Raw genomic sequence first — 17,042 nt, 5'->3', positions numbered from 1 at the left:
TGCCTGTGACAGAGGGACTGGTTCCAAAGTGTCATATAAGCTGCAAAACTGAGCTCCTACCAGACAATGAGTCTGGCAACGTGCCACGCCCAGCATCTGCTACAATCTGGTGCAACTCCTTGTGAGATGTAGCCTATCCACTTATAGGTTTCATGCATTGTATGTACAGAGATGCTCTTCTGCATACCACTGTTGTACTGTGTGGTTATTTTGCGTTACTGTCACCTTCCTGTCGGCTTCGACCAGTCTGCCCTTCTCCTCTGACCTCTCTCATCAACAATGCATTTCTGCCTGCAGAACTCAGAATCCCAGGAGATCCACAGTTACTGAGATACCCAAACCACCCTGTCTGGCTCAAACAATAATTCCATGGTCAGCTGATCAGAGAAACAGCTGAACCTCTTGACAATATCTGCATGCTTTTATGCATTTAGTTGCTGCCACATGATTGGCTGATTAAATATTTGCATTAAAAGCTGATGTACAGGTCTACCTAATAAAGTGTGTGTATACTGTATGTACCAAAATATCACTATTTCACCTAGGAGACGTTTCTGAATGTTCTTTTCCTAATTTGCTCTTTTATGGCAAATGGATCATCAATCAAGTGGTATTAGTCGGAATGATCATGGTCATGGTCATGGTGACATAGAGCAATCTTACTTCAGCCTATGACCCACAGAACTTGATAAGAACATGCATCTTAGCCTATGATACCCAGAAGATGCGTACTATGTAGAGCTACAAGCCCTACGAAAGCTTGCCATCTCTATCAGTGCAAACTAATATCTGCTCTCCCTCAATCTCAGTTTGCTATAGGAAATTAGAGTTCCAGGTTTTCTCCCGAACACCATATGGTAGCCAACATAATGTTGTATTGTACTATAAGAGTATTGTTTAAAATGATTTGGTGCTATATTGCACTTGACACACTATAAATAAGGGAAGTGGAAACCAGAAGCTTAATCAATCGGCACTCTAAAACTGTTTGGACCCTTGAGTTAATGGGCTCTCCTCGCGGCTGTCAGCTGTGCCTCAAGATCAAAGAGTGCGGGACTCTGTCATGTTTCGTTCTGAACCTTTGGTTATTGTGTTTGAAGACGTTATTCGCGATAGGTGATTAGGCGACTAATATGACAGAATATACAACTGCAATAGCCTAATAACACGAATACACCGCACTAGACCAGATTATACTTGCAAACCTGACCAACACTGGCAATTAGTTTATATTCAGTCACGAATTAGCTTTCCATAAATAAATAAAAACATTCTGAAGATCCAAGCTACACAGAACCCAGCGAAAACCACGGCGGTCGAGACACATTGTAATTCCCCTCCCCCTCCAAACAGCCATAATACTGCCTCCACAGAAGATCCTTGACAGGGAGCCCTTGGACGCTTTGGCAACCTCAATTGTTTTGAGTTTCACCCCACTGTCCTTATCGAAACAACTCCACAGTAACCATGAAGAGCTATGGCAGACAAAGCTTCGCCATGACCTCATAAAAATATCATTTTTCAGAATATTTATTTTTTAAATCATAAAACTAGATTTTCCATAAAATATTTTCCAAATATATTTTCATACCTTACTCACCTGTAGCTATCTGCAGATGTCAGACATAAAGATGGGGACAGATAATGACTACGTGTGCAAGAGGAAACCGCGAAAGCTGATGTTAACTGTACAAATAGGCTATACATAAGTAGGCTACACAGTACATGCAGATTACTGGCATACATTGGTAAATCTCAAATTTCATTAAAGATTTGCATTGTATGTTCAATCTGATAAACAAATCCAATAACAAGTTAAAGTGCGCCCCCTTGTATCCTTACAAAGTAACCTATGATATCTTCGGTTCTGAAACTGACAGTCAATTACTTATACAAATAACTCTAAAATGTATTGTTCTACCCAGCATGCGACGTGCATTGCTATTTTACCATTTAATAAGCGTTATTAAAAGCAGCACAGCACCGAGACGTTTCGATGTGATACAAAATGTATTGTCTTAACCTAACAATAATTAAATTCGCTAATTCGTTGCGATTTTAACACTTTCCAACTGCTTCCCTTCGCTAGTAGCCAATTTCACGCATTAAAACATAACCTACAACAAAACTTTGGCGTAAAGGCGTGTAGCCCAACTTCTGGGAAAGTTTAATAATGCAGTTCAGTAATACCGAACTACTCTTGGAACATTTTTGATTTAGTATTAGCCTGTGAAACAGTGTGAAGTAGTTTTTAAGCATTGTCAAGCCTTTTGCGAAGTAAAAACAGAAAGATAACGCACTCACCTCCTGCTCTTTTCTGTGTTTTGTTATGCTTTTTTTCAGAAATCCATCGCTCGTCTTTGCTCCCCGTGTCTGCACAAGTTCTGGCTTAACTGCACCGGCAAGAATCTTTTTTGGATCGCAACAATACCGAAGGGAAAAAAATCAGGAAGCGATGACGACTGTTCTGTGAGAGTATCATGCATTTACAAGGCAGATGGATATGCTCATTTTATAAGAGCCCAACTGCACTCACCCAACTGGTCTATTTCCAACTTTACATTAAACGCCAGATTTAGGCTACCATGCACACTTATTTCAGCATCGATGCTGGACTAGGCTACAGACAAATACACCAGGTACATATTTTCGGACAATATATCGGCTAGGCATAATTATATTTTAAATGTCTATAAAATGATCTTGTTACCGAGAATGGGTTTTAATACAACATATTAAAACGGAATAGCCTACACAACGCAAGAATAAAAGCAACCCGGCATGTTACACGAAGATTAGAACAGCAACCCATATTATATATATTTTTTTGCTTTCATAATAGGCCTACTCTTTTCACCTCACTCTTTTGACCATTAACAATGTTAAATCAGCCGTCTGCATTTACAGTACGATGTCAACTGTTGCTTGACAACTGTCTACATTTTCCAACATCTGTCCTGGGGACCCCCTGTGTAGGCTATCCTGGTTTTCGTTCCAACCGCATTTACAATCTCAGAATTTAAACAAGATATTTTTGTTTGTATTCATTCTTACTCATGTTTAGAGTATTAGTCTACTTGCCTTCTTAAACCACAAAATGATAGAAAAGCTGCATGCCATGAAGAATAAAAATGCTGTGGTCACATTTGTCTTGTGCCATTATGCTGTAAATAGTAGTGAAAATATTAATATCTATTGCAGAAAATGAGGTAACAAAATTCATTCGTAGTTTTTAAACTCATTAACACGATGCATGTTCGGCTCCTTATCATTGGCTTTGTTTTAGAATTACCTACCGAATAGTTTTAGTGGCCATGTGTCGATACATTCATCAAAATAGGACAGCCTGTTGATTCAAACCAGTCTTTAATGCGATTAGTTAAATAATTGTGTTACCTGTTTTGATGTACTTGCACTATAGCACAACTATTTGTTGTATAGCACATAACCACAATGTCGTATACTTTTATTCTTCATGCCATCATAACAATTTTTGACCATTTTTAGAGGGATTATTTTTGGAACAATCCCACTAAACACGAAACGCACCAAATTAAGAAAGGTGATTAGCTTGTTAAAATTCTGGGATTGCAATTAGAACGAAAACCAGCATACACAGCATGGGGACCACTGGTCTATAGCGTGTTAGCGCTCCACCCCGTGGATCACACGAGACAATGCAGAGACATCCATCACCGCAGGGAACACAGCTCGAGACACGGGAGAACCCTGAACAACTGTGCTTCACACAATCTGATTATCATCTTAAAATACCGCTTTGAGCTAAATATACAACCAACAATTGCACTGGTGAAGTTAATGTGATGGCTTTTGAAAATTCAGTTTGTTTCGAAATGAAAAGAGCATACCATTGTGGAAATAACAATGCAAGCAAAATGTTCTTTGTACAACACAATTTAATTTCAAATTAGAGGGCATCACAGAAAGTATACAAGAGCCAAGTAACATTTTAATTTGAATCCCTCAGGCTGAATGTTATTAGCTTATTAACATTTATCAGATTTCCTCCAATCACCATTTAACACCAAATCAAATCGCCTTTCTAATCAATGAATGCAGGAGGGGTGACCAATCGAATCTGTAAAGGGCTGGTGTAGGTTTGTGTTTTAGTCCAGTCTACCCGACTCAACTCATTAACCGCTGTAATCATGGTCTTCAATGAAGGCCTTGATCAGTAGAATTGGGTGTCGTAGTGCTGGGCCAAACCAAAATCCTGCACCCACACTGGTTCCTTATCAGAGAAGATTGACACCCTTGCACTGCTGGCAAAACTGACTACAGAACGAGTCTGGGTGGGAATGACCCAAGACACGTACTGGCATGCTATAGTACGGTTAACTTTAATGATTATGACATGCTAATTCATCTTAATCTTAGCAACAATTTGGGTTGGAAAAAGTTACTTGAGTTGAGAATCACTGGCCAAACATAACAGTAGGGGAAAACACTTGTGCTCATTTTACATATGAACAATAAAATCAAGAAAAATGATTTTTACAAAGTGCAGTTAATGATTCCTGTATATACAAACATAATAGATCAAATAGGAAATCTATTTTTGGATCATTCACACATTAAGCTACTCAAGTGAGAGATCACAAATAGATTATAAATATTATTAATGCACTTTCCACATTTATTTTTAAGCAGTTTCATCAAAGGGTATATTATATACTGCATCAGTACCATCAGTAACATTAGGAATGAGATTAAATATTAACTTATTAACTTATTTACTTAAACCATCCAGTCATTTAGTGTAAATGAGACATAGGTCATTACACCATCACGACTGAGATCACACATTACTTGGCAAAAAGCTATTCCAATACTGTACATGTCATAGTCTTAAGTTAAAGTTAAAGTTAGTTTCCAACAATAAGTCAAAAAAGAATTCCAGTGCATGCAAGCATACCTGCAAAAAAGACAGACATAGTTCACTTAATTCAGATTCAAAATCAATCGTGTTCCACTCTATCTTTCTCTGTTGGCAGTAGTATTTTCACACAGACTGCATGTGAAAACGCAGCTGCTCAACTCAATTAGGAGAAAAACGATCCGTTCTATGTAAACACCCCTGATCTGTTCAGGCGGAGGGACTGACTTCTCCCATTGTATGGGGCCATGCAAGTCCTGCCCAAATCACATTCTGGCCAAACACTCACAAATTTAAATGAACCAAAAAAATGACTGACCAAAAGCAAACTGCCCATGCACTTCATCACCTCAGTGGCATGGGCCTGATTTCAAAAACGTGTGTGTGGGACTGCTGCTCTGTGGAACGTGCTTTGTCACTCATCAAAACCGGGGAACAAATGATTTTCGCCCCAGAAATGAGGAACAAACCCACCCCCCTGCCAACACCCCCCATGGTGTACATCCGTGCGTCAGAGGCTTTAACTATGACATTTGGAGTGCTAAACTACAACCTGAGGGGAAATAAACATATAGGACATTACAGGGGAACGCCAGTTACACACTGCACCGTACATACATGTTCTCTACCAGGACAGTAAAGACCAAGATGTAAAGAAACACTGGTGAGGACGTCAGACCGGGAGGTGAACGCAGGTCGGGGGGAGGGGGGGCGCAGGACAGACCCAGTCACAGTGGTGTCGCTTCTCTGGAGGGACGCGGGCAGGGCGGGGTTTAGCTGAGCACCACATGCCGGTCGAACACGGACTTGCGCTGCTCCTGAACCTGCCGCTTCCAGCGCTGCTGAGCATGCTCCACTTTGTTCAGCATGTTAGACCGCGACCGTGACCGCGACAGCACGTCATGTGCGTTGGCGAACGGCTGCTGGTCCTAGAAAGCCAGAATACAAAAAATAAATATAGATACAGACAAGTTATTAATGCAAACAGCGCTCTACACTAACAGAGCACACTAATGCATCCCAATTAGTAGATGTGCTCCTAAATCATTTTTCCAGTTAGCACACATCCATTTTCAGGAGCAAATGCTCCTAAAATGAGAGCACTGCAGAGCCATGGCTGGCAATGACATTACTTAATAGCTTGAGCCCCAGCAACAGGCCACATGGCTACAGCCCAGCATTCATGGTCACTGTGTTTACAGTCCGGGGAAATAACACACTCTGCAGGCCCAGGCAGCGTGGGGCACCTGAAGAGGCAGAGGGGCCAGGGTGTGGCTGAAGAGGCAGAGGGGCCAGGGTGTGGCTGAAGAGGCAGAGAGGCCAGGGTGTGGCTGAAGAGGCAGAGAGGCCAGGGTGTGGCTGAAGAGGGCCAGGGTGTGAATCACGATGTGGGTTACATACCCCGGCGTCGTCGTCGCTCTGGATGAGCTGCGAGTGACCGAACAGCCTCCTCTTCAGCACGGGCTCCAGCAGGGTCAGGTACACCATGTAGAGCAGCAGCAGGCCCAGGATGGACAGGTAGATGATGATGGTCACCTGTGCAGGGGGCCATTAGGGCGATTAGGGGGCATACACTACCCGGGATGTACGGTACTCTGCTCACATATACAAGCTAGAGAACCTAAACAATGATCTACATATACACATTTATCCCAATTCTCCCTTCTTTAGTTCTGGAAAGGCCAACTGACCAGTTCTTTAGACATAACCCAAGAGTCTGGATTTGCCATGAACTTTGAACTTTAAAGTTTTAAAGTTTTTTTTACTGCTAGTTTTTGCAGAGTGGACGACAGTGCTCTATTCTGGACTGGAGCCATCAACAAGCTGCAACAGCACATGGTGGTTTTTATTGCTCCTCCCAAATAACTAGCCAGTCAAGGCCCCACTACAGGGAAATGGGTATGTTAAAGCTGTTTGATCCTGCACTGTAGATTGAATGACTTGCTTTGCTTTATCATCGTCTGTATCGTGAATTACATTACCATTTCTTTCTGATTGATGTATTGGGGCAATATAATTTATATTAATAGAGACATGGCCTATGGCAGTCTATGATGCCTGACATTGGTATGCATGCATGTGCATACAGAGTTTCTCAATGATGAGTGGAGCTAAAAGTGCTGCAAATCAGCTGAAATATTGTTTTAGTTCCCAGGCTCTTCGGTCATTCCCACAGTACTCTGGCAAAAGACTGTACTGAGGACATGCGAGAGCAAGCTGCACATAATATTGCACAAGCTGCAAAAGAAGATTTTTTTAGAATAAAAAAAGCTTATTAAAATATCATTCAGTTGCAGCATAACTGTAGTATATTACCTCAATCCAGCAAAACTACTTTTTCAGAGCGGAAGGTTTTTAGGTCTCATGGTCTCAAGACATGGAAACATTAACAGCCCTTTAAAAAAACTGGCTGTGCATGAAATATTAATATCAAAAGTATGTGTTCAATCCATAAATGGCTTATTAACAACAACCTGTGGTAAATGCATGCTTGCTAAAGTGCTAAATGGCCTCTTACTTTAATTGTGCTGGAGCTTCTCTCCTCGTATTTGCATTCGCAGCGTAGACAGTAAGCCTCCACATCCTTGCCCTCCACTGGCATTGGCTCCACCACATGTAGGCAGTTACTGAAGGGACACAAAACCGTATGAGCAAAACTGTTCAGGAACGCAGTGCAGGCGTCAACAAGCTGCAATTCGGTCAGGATACTTATTTTGACAATAGCAGGAAAAGTAGAAATATGTCACAAAGACAATATGCTCATATTTATGAGGGTGAGGCGTATGGTAACACAATATGTGGTGCAAATATTATGAACTAAAAATATAACTTGAATGTATAGATGGGACTTTTGAATATATACATTTCCAGTTATGTTCAGATATATTCAAATAAGACATACCAGTCCTTCAGTGACACGTTCTGATTGTAGATCTGTCCCAACACATCTTTGTAAGGTGGGCAAATACATTTACAGCGGATATCTTCTGAATTCTGGAGAGAAGAAGACAAGACAACGAGCAGGTCTCTTCAAGATTCACCAACGTCCTTTCACGGTGAAACACAGCAACCGTAGTCGACACAACAAGGCTTTTTAATCAGACGCGTTAAAACGTTGAAATTATATTAACTAGCTACCTGATCTTGGGCAATGTGGGGAAACAAAGGGTTACACTGTAGCTCGGTTTAAATCACGTAACTTAGCTAAGTTTGTTTTGCAACATGTCTTTATATAGTGCTAGCTAAATATTACTGAACACATGACTTCTCAAGATAAGCATTTGATATGGTTAGAAGCATAACGTTACTTCTATTTGGTTAATGAAGTTAGTCCGGTAGCTAGCCTAGTACTAGCTGCTAGTTGCTAACGAGCAAAGTTAGCTGGCTAGCGTACTTCGTAGATAACGAGTAGTAATGTCAGAAATACTCTTGAAGGATATCAACAGCACAGCAGAAACAAATAATGTGTACTAGTCGGTTAGTTCTGTTAACATGCAAGACAGTTAACGTCACTGTCCACAAAATATGACTACACAGTTAGCCAGCTTTTAAAAAAACATACGGTTACGTGGTTGGCAACAAGCTAACACTATATTACACGCCAACGTTACTGTACCTTCGCGTTTGTTGTTTGTGATGACAATAATAGCAGAAAGCAGATCGAAGAAAACAGCTGGAGAAAGAGTACGATTCTGGTCATAATTCAATGGTATTTAAAAAAACAGATAACCCTGAGTTGCTGTAATTGGTTAACTAGCTACATGTATCCTCGTTCATAAATTGTTATCGTGATCTGTCAATGCATTAATTTTCAATAGCTGCCTGATCAGCTGACCGCTTGAATAGCAAAACGCTTCCGGTCCCCGTGTATAAATCTTCCGCTGGAAACAAGTATCTAAAACAAAGTCGAGGAGACGGGACCAGACTATCATTGGGGGTGAAAGAATGCTTTATAGGCTACTCGTTCCTCTTTGCTAAAACATTGGGTTATGTGCTGGTACATCTCCATGATAAAACATGGGTAATTAAATGATTATACACAATCAACCACAGTCAGAACTGGCACCGGCAGCATTTTCTCCAGGTGACTTGCAGGTGACTACACTGAAAACTGGCTTGTTGATCCTGCTAAATCCAGCTTGAATATTTATATGATTTATGATCTTCTATTGTTATCATGATCATTATTATCCCCATTATCATAATGTACAATTTTGTAACAATTTATAATTTATTTATTAATTATATATACTGTATATTATGTATATAATTATTGTAAGTATTATAATTATTTCAAATTATTTGTATGTATTCATAATTAATTTAAGCACGGATCAACAATTACAATGTCCGAATATTTTAATGTTTGCCACTAGAGGGCAATATAAGACAGATTGTGTCTCCGGGTCCGCATGCATGGTGCACCAGGGATAGTTTTGTAGTTCACAGACTTGTAAAACAGGAATTAGTCTTGTTTCAGGCTTGATGAGAAACTTACACTGAAATGTGAGTGTATTCATAGTTTATGTGGAGGGTTCCTTTCAAAACTGCTGAAATGTCAGTTGCTGGTTGTTTGTTTATGGGGAACTCCCTGGGCAATATCATTTATCACAAACGTCGAGGTGCATCTTTGCTGGAAGGCATTGGTCTGTTGCTGTAATACTCACAGTTTTATGTGTATAACCTATTTTAAGAAGCCATTACCTCAGCTACAACAGTTCCTTATTTTGTAACACGTAGGTGGCAAAACAAGCGTTGGGGGAATCGCCTTCTCTGTATTTTGGAAATCCATATTATGTCACTTTCCTTTTCACGGGAAGGGTCCAGCGAACCAACTGCATAATAATGCAATCCTAAAAACGTACTAACTCGGAGAAACGTCAATAGAATGTTTACTTAGAATGTCTCTCAAGGAATTATCCTTGTTGTCTGTTTCGCCATTGAATACTTCTACAAAAGGAATGTTATTATCTGCGTTTTGTATAGGCTCTCTGGAACAGCATGAGCCCAGGTACTGTACGATCTGACCTGTATCTGTAATCCAGTTACACAGTGAATGTGTGATCCCAATCTGTGAGAAAAAAATACAATATAACTTATAATTTAGAAACGGCTAGTGGTAGATATTGAGGTAACTACTGAGAAGCATTTTAGCTAATGACATCACTTTTCCAACGATATATAGTTTGGTAGGCTTGCATAAAACAACAGAGCATTGTTTTGCCTGGGTAACAAAACCGTTGCATTTTCAATACGCATGCTGAGACTGTTTCGCTTCGGGCAAAAACAGTTCTTGAGATTTTATGGCCAAAAAGGTTGACGTTTTACAACAAATTTTATTTTATTTTATTTTTTAAGAATCTGGAGTGTTCTCTACGGGCTTCTAAGGACGCCAGGCACCGCTACAGTAATCTGTATCCACTCAAAAACAGAAAATATTTTCAGTGAGAGAAAAAAAGTCCACTTTCACTTTGTTTTAGTAATATGTAGAGTAATTCAGACTCCAGAGGGTTACCTTTCAGAAGAGGCCAGGATTATGCCTGTAGTCAAAAGGGTTCAAGAATAGTACACATTTTATTTAGGGTATTTCAGTTTAAAGCTTATGTCAAGAAAAGGTGTGATACTTAAGGGGTTAGCGCATCTCTGGTTCCCTGCTCACCCTTTCCCTCTCTCCCCTCTTGTTTCTTTGGACCAGCTCCCTCCCTTTGTGGGGGTTTGCTGTACACGGCAGGGCATTCCAGCACGGCACAGAGAGTGAGAAAGTGAGAGAGACTGAGATACACAAAGGAACAGAGCTTCCAGTATCACACCTGTTTTCTCCAGAGCTCATGGATAAGATAGCAATGAGATGCCTCTGGCCAAATCATTACCAATCACTGTGGGCTGTTGGTGCCAGGATCCATGTAAGAATCCCTTAAAATCTTCAAAAGGGATTATTTTGAGACTCAAAGGAAATCACTCCCTCAACATGCCATTCTTCAAATAATAACTTTATACTCATTTCTCAAGATTTACCCAGGGCAGTGAGTGGTTCAGTGCTTTGCATGAATATCTGAAACAAGCCTAGGTTCTCTCGAGAATATTACTCCCCATTTTCATAAAACATGTATTATCAATGTGCCTTGAAGTGTTTGGTGGACTACAGCCAATCAGTGAAGAAACTGGTACAGTGAAATGAAGCAGTTATTTTGACTCAGCGGGTGTCATCTGATGGCAGAGAGAATTTCACTTTCCTTTTGTGACACATCTCCTCCTAAGTTACGCCAAGCCCAAAACAAGAATGATGATTCTTGGGCTCACGATTGGCTCACCTGGAAAAGGACATACAGTCCAGGCATCACAGATTTTGGCCAGGGCTGTATCACCAGCTGATGATGTCATTCTGCAGTGGCAGAGCACAGTTGCCCTCCCCATGCCAGGAGTTAATATAGCTTTAATGCAGCACCACATTGCTGCTGCTTTAACCCCTACAGTCTTCCAGTTTTGAGTGACAGATATGGAATTTCCATTTACCACTATTTACCATCTTTAGTGCCAGTAGTACATAATGTAAAATAGTGGGGGCAGGCAGAGCAGCACATGTTATTATTAGTGAGAGAAAAAAGGAAAAACATTCTATATTCTTTTTCTTACAAAGACATTAGGGGCCAATATCACAGACTCTTAATCTCAGTTTAGTCCTGGAATAAAATGTGTTTTGTATAGAGCATTTCCATTTAAAATAGATGAACATTTAGTCTACAGCTAGGCTTAATCTAGGTCTGCAAAACTGGCCTTAGATGTCTGGAAAAATTAAAGTAAATAATCCATAAAGATTCAAGGACATATTATTTAATCTCTGGGACTAATATTGCAATATCCAGGTGGGGGGGTGTCAGTCATCAGTGGATGAAAGTGGACGAACCCACAGTATCAAACTACTTGACTATTCCCAACTTCCCAGCTCCATTAGTGAGAGGCAAAGGGGTGTGGTACTATGACCTTAACTGATAACTGTATATCCTGTTTTTAGTACTCTTGTCATCTTGTTACAGTGCAGACTTGTCAGATGTTTGAGTCACTGCAGATGTTTAATTCACACTTATATGAAATAGTTGAGGGTGCTAATTGCTGTGAATGAGAGGAATGATCTCTCTGACACATCAAATCCGATTTAGGTTCAGTAAAAATAGATTGCTCTGGTCTGTCCATTTTCAAACATGCTAGGGGTTAAGGAACAGCCATTACACATTGACTGTGATTTTACAACCAGCAGATGCCACTGCATATCAAAGCTATAGAGAGAATTGCAGTATTGAAATTAAGTCACAGACAGAAAACAGCAAGCAAAAGTGTAAAAGTAAAAACTCTAAAGTTTATTTCAGCAATTATATAATGAGAGAAAAAAAAGAAAGAATGATTTAACCAGCTTTCTCATTTAACAGTACAATAACACAATCGTCATGGTTTTCAGTCTCTTGAAAATAATGTCCCCAGTGTTGTCACTGTAAAATTCACGTGTCACTTGTACTACAGTGAGATTGTGCTTTTCCTTCCTGTTCCCAGCCTCCACAGACCTCAACCCCCTGACGGGCTTATGTTTCCAACCAACACAACGGCCATCAGCACAACAGGAGTCACACTTGTGTATTAACACAGCCTTCAGGAGAATCAAACCAATAATACAGTTTTGGACAGTTTGGGAATAGCTCTCCACATTTACTTTGCAGTGTGTGTGAATTAGCCCAGCTCTCTCTGTCCCAGGATGCTAAAGTCATCCCTGAAGATGCCGGACTCGTCTATTAAAACCTCATCTCACTTTGGGCCAATTCAGTCTAGCCAGTTTCCTCAGTGCCAACTAATTTAAAATGAAATAAAACAGTGGCAGTCTGGGCTGGTTTTTAAAACCCACAATCTGATTAAAGTGTAAAAACCATCCAATTCAAAACCTATCAACAATGACATTTTGAATAATTTCTCAAAATAGGTTTGGAAGCTTCCCGTCCAAGCCCAAAATAAAGTGGCTGACATTTGAAAGTGCTGATTCCTCTGCTGAGCACAGCTCATCCCTGTAAAGAGGAATTCAGCTGTCACCAACATTTAGCCTTCAGCGCCAAACAGACTTTTGGAGTTTCATTTGACTAATACTTTATGATTCAATGACTCAAGCCTGTCTCTGGATATACGTACATAGATATATGCGTTTGCTGGAAGAGCTGGACAAGAAGTCTGGAGCCTCTCTTCATGGCCTTTTAATGTTAAACAGCCCCATTCTAATTATTTAGAAATAAGCACCATATTGATCTTATTTTGATTTAGACATATCAACACTGAAATAGGTACAAATGTTTTTTTTGCACGGAAACAGTACTAATTTCTAATGAAAGAGAACATTACTGTACTTTTAGGGTAGATTTGGGAAATCTGATATATACCTCTACTATCGCTTTATTGAAGCAGACACAAAGTTGGTACTAATGTCTACAATATAGGCTGTTTACTTGATGTACTACTCACTACATCCAATTATAACTCCTTTGTCTGAGGTTCAACTGAAATATTCATCAAAACAAGCAATGTAAAATAGAGCCACCCTGAGCAATGGGACTCAAATAACCAGATATGTAATGGTGAAAGTGGTGCAATACACCCATATGAAGCTTATCTGGTGCAGCTTTCTCTGAGCCAGAATGTCAGAGAGAAAGGTACTGTGACAGGACTGGACGCAAGGAGACACTGGCAATCCAAAGCGCTGACCCACCTGCAAATTGATCATCTCCAGCCAATCTGAATCAGCGGGTTTGCTTTGAAGTAGGACCAGGTGCATTGTCATGTTGACAGGTGACCACACGGTTATGTGTGTGGTGTTTGACGCAGGTGCATCTAAGCTTTGATTTGATTCCAGCCTAGTCCTCCCTGTGTGCGCCTGCAGCCTTTGTAGATGTCCAAGTGCAATACCTCTCCACCCTCAAAGCCTGTTCTGATCCAGCGGCACCTGTTTCTAGCACCCACTGCAGTCCGTGTTACTGCTCCCAGCTTTTAGAGTATGGAGCATTTTTAGAAATAGTGCTCTCCTCTGAAGTCCGCTAGCTGAGCTGCACACTTTAAACCTGAGAGCTGCATTAGCTAAGCTGCACACTCTTTAAACCTGGGAGCTGCATTAGCTGAGCTGCACACTCTTTAAACCTGAGAGCTGCATTAGCTGAGCTGCACACTCTTTAAACCTGAGAGCTGCATTAGCTGACCTGCACACTCTTTAAACCTGAGAGCTGCATTAGCTGAGCTGTACTCACTTTAAACCTGAAAGCTGCATTAGCTGTGCTGCACACTTTAAACCTGAGAGTTGCATTAGCTGATCTTCACACTCTTTAAACCTGAGGGCTGCTTTAGCTGTGCAGCTGTGGCAGACAAAACTCAGGGGCCTGAATGACCAGAACACCTTACTAACTGAAACATTGCCCCTTCCAGGGAGATGCTGTCGCCAATTGTGCATTACCTCTTGGGGTCTCAAGCAAGCATACTGTATGGACAGACTTGGATGGTCAGGGTTGGGTTTAGGTCCCAGTGGGTGTGTCACTGCTTTAGCCAGATGGAGTTACCTTGCAGGCCCCAGTGGTTTATGACTGAACACAAAAGAAATTCAATTGCATCACTTAATGCTGGTACATTTTCTCAAGCCTGTCTAGGTAAAATCGAGCTCCAGTCAACACGATAAAATAATACTAACTAAAAGTAAGGTTGTCTCCATGGAAAACCTGGCATGTATTTGTTTTGCATAAATTCCTCCACGAACCCAGGGAGCTGATAAGGCACAAGTGCCACAACCTCCTCACTGTGTTTTCAGTCTCACAATTGTAGAAGATGCTGAACCTTCTTGATGATGCAGTAACAGAAAGCACCATAGAAGGGCAAAAGCAGAGATGTGCTGAACCTTCTGAAGCAGGTGTGGTATCAAGGAAGTTATCTTAAATTAAAATGATTGACTAATTAGTAGTGCAGGGCTTAAACAAAACCTGCACCCACACTGGTCCTTCTCGGATAGATCAACCTTATCCTAAAGGATGCAAACGATGATTATGAATTTCTAATGGAGTGACCTTTAGAAACTTAAGTTAAGAATAACCTAACTTCAGTAAAGCTGTAATCTGGTATCTCATCAAAGCGGCAGACACTGCGTCACCACCACCCCACAGATGAGCACAAATGAGGGTTAACTGCATTATTCTCTTTCATCATTGGTGGGCTAGAGGAAATGGACTCAGGAAAACCACATCTAATTGTCTTGTGCTGGTGTTGACTTCCAGGAATGACACTGCTTAATGAGCTGTACAGCAACAGAAAGTGACCTTTCAAAGCTCTGTGGCATTTAAAACAGACACATAACTCAAGTGCCATTTCGCATTTTGTATTATAGTTTCTCTTACAGATAAATTGCATTCCGAACATCTGTTTTAATTTTCATATGCGGCATAGCTTCATATATTCACATCTAAGACTAACCATCATATGCATTGATAACACAACTAAATACATTTCCTGAGTGTGTATAAAAACAAGTATAGCAGCCAAGCTCATACATAGAACTGTTAACGTTTTAAAGAAAACATGCAATAACATTAGGGCTTTGCCAATCAGGTGACGTGCAAATCTCTGTCACGTCATGTCGGGTGCACCCATACGAGCTGCAGACGCTCACCTCTTGAGGTGCCTTGCACCTCGTTGCCATGTCGACCACGCCGACAGCATCAGGATTTTGTAATGCTGACGGTCGATGTCCGCTGCTAGTTTGCAGCTGTTCGGTGTTCTTACACACCACGAACTCTGATGCACATGCGAAGAAGCCTTCTCTGTGGCAGTCTCCCATTGTGATCCATTGTGTGCTGTGGCGAAAGCAGCCATCGCTCGATCTCACGTGGGGGAGTAACGTGAGGTCCTGGCTCAGAGGCTGGCTGAAATCGTCTTCCAGCTTGATTGCGGCGATATGTTTTAGCAATGCATCCCGCCGGGCCTCAAGTTCTGGTAATTACGCGCCCTTTGAAAGAGACGGGATGTACGCAGCTCCAATGATCTGTTAGAGTACATTTTAAATTATTGGCAGAACTGTTGAGGCTAAGCACAGTGACACGGCATTGATTGCAAAGACAATCATTAGTAACTAGACAGCAGCAGCATTTAGCTGTTTGATTGGATTAGCAGCCAGGCTGTCAAACACAGGTGTAGCCAAAACAACAATGACCTATCTGCATGGATACACAGTGCACCTCTCAGTGGAATTTTACAGAAAAAATGTTTCTGTTCGGCATTCATTGGCATGTTTACAAAACCAGATTTCATTTTAGACAACACAGCCATAATATGGATATGGGGTCCCATTGCAAAGAGGGAAACATGGGTTTGCCAGAATAGTTCTGTAAATATTATTTAAAAAATGAGCTTTCTGGGCCAAGAAAGAAAACTAAAATCTAGCCAGGCCTATTACCATGGTAACACATCCGGCTTCAATAAACATCTTACAGTGCAAGCCAACAGGCCATTTTTAGCTATCAAATATCCCTGGTGCAAAGAACAGACCTGACAGCATACTATGTGCTAATTAATTGCCAATCACAATTAATTATCCATATTGAGAAAATCACTGTTTGTAAGAAAGTAGGTAATATACAGTATATGTTAGTATGAATGAATAAATATTTAGATATTAAATCAGTAAAATGTCAAATGGTATGACATGATGGAAATAAAAAAACTGCCAACATATACAATATATCTTCAGATTGGAATAGACTGTTTCACCAATGGGCAATATGAATGTAGCAGGCTGTATTAGCATATAATGGATATAATTGGATTTTTTCACCTTTCATTTCTAATGCATTTGAATACATTTATTCTTGTATTGCTGTAGTTTGAGATGGCAAATGTGACAAACGGCTGTGGCATAATGAATATTATATGATATAAAATTGCATTGTTTTATGCATGGAATATGCATGAATTGGTCCATTATTTCTAGGACATAAACACAATATTCTGTTCCAGAAACATAGGGCTGTTATTATAAGAAAGGCAGACTGCTCACCTGCAGTCCAGAAAAGAAATGCACTTGGTATTCTAAAATGCCTTAATTAATGCCTTTAATTGAGTGCCAATTCTCAGTTTAATATGC

General features: G+C 40.6%; 2 protein-coding genes across 3 annotated transcripts in view; both read right to left on the bottom strand.

Moving 5' to 3' along the window:
* The window catches only part of dennd2b (DENN domain containing 2B), a 63,287-nt gene extending 60,875 nt beyond the window's left edge, over nt 1-2,412 (bottom strand). Inside the window, 1 exon segment of the mRNA XM_061246729.1 lies at nt 2,305-2,412. The gene's annotated coding sequence lies outside the window, so the exon portion shown is untranslated.
* A 1,487-nt stretch (nt 2,413-3,899) lies between these two features.
* On the bottom strand, nt 3,900-15,938 carry tmem9b (TMEM9 domain family, member B). 2 transcript variants are annotated; one of them, XM_061245684.1, is made up of 5 exons: nt 15,573-15,938; nt 7,800-7,891; nt 7,416-7,524; nt 6,299-6,433; nt 3,900-5,826 (listed from the first exon to the last, which is right to left on the bottom strand). In XM_061245684.1, exons 1-5 carry the CDS (start codon nt 15,738-15,740, stop codon nt 5,671-5,673), a joined length of 660 nt encoding a protein of 219 aa, XP_061101668.1. In that variant the 5' UTR covers nt 15,741-15,938; the 3' UTR covers nt 3,900-5,670. The 2 variants fall into 2 exon arrangements, with proteins under 2 accessions (XP_061101668.1, XP_061101669.1); XM_061245685.1 differs by lacking the exon at nt 15,573-15,938 and adding an exon at nt 8,514-8,781.
* Nucleotides 15,939-17,042: the final 1,104 nt, after the last annotated feature.

This window comes from Conger conger, chromosome 6 (assembly GCF_963514075.1).
Source record: "Conger conger chromosome 6, fConCon1.1, whole genome shotgun sequence".
Taxonomy (NCBI): domain Eukaryota; kingdom Metazoa; phylum Chordata; class Actinopteri; order Anguilliformes; family Congridae; genus Conger; species Conger conger.
Note: the sequence above shows the minus strand (reverse complement) of the source record. Positions and strands in the feature narration are given on the sequence as shown.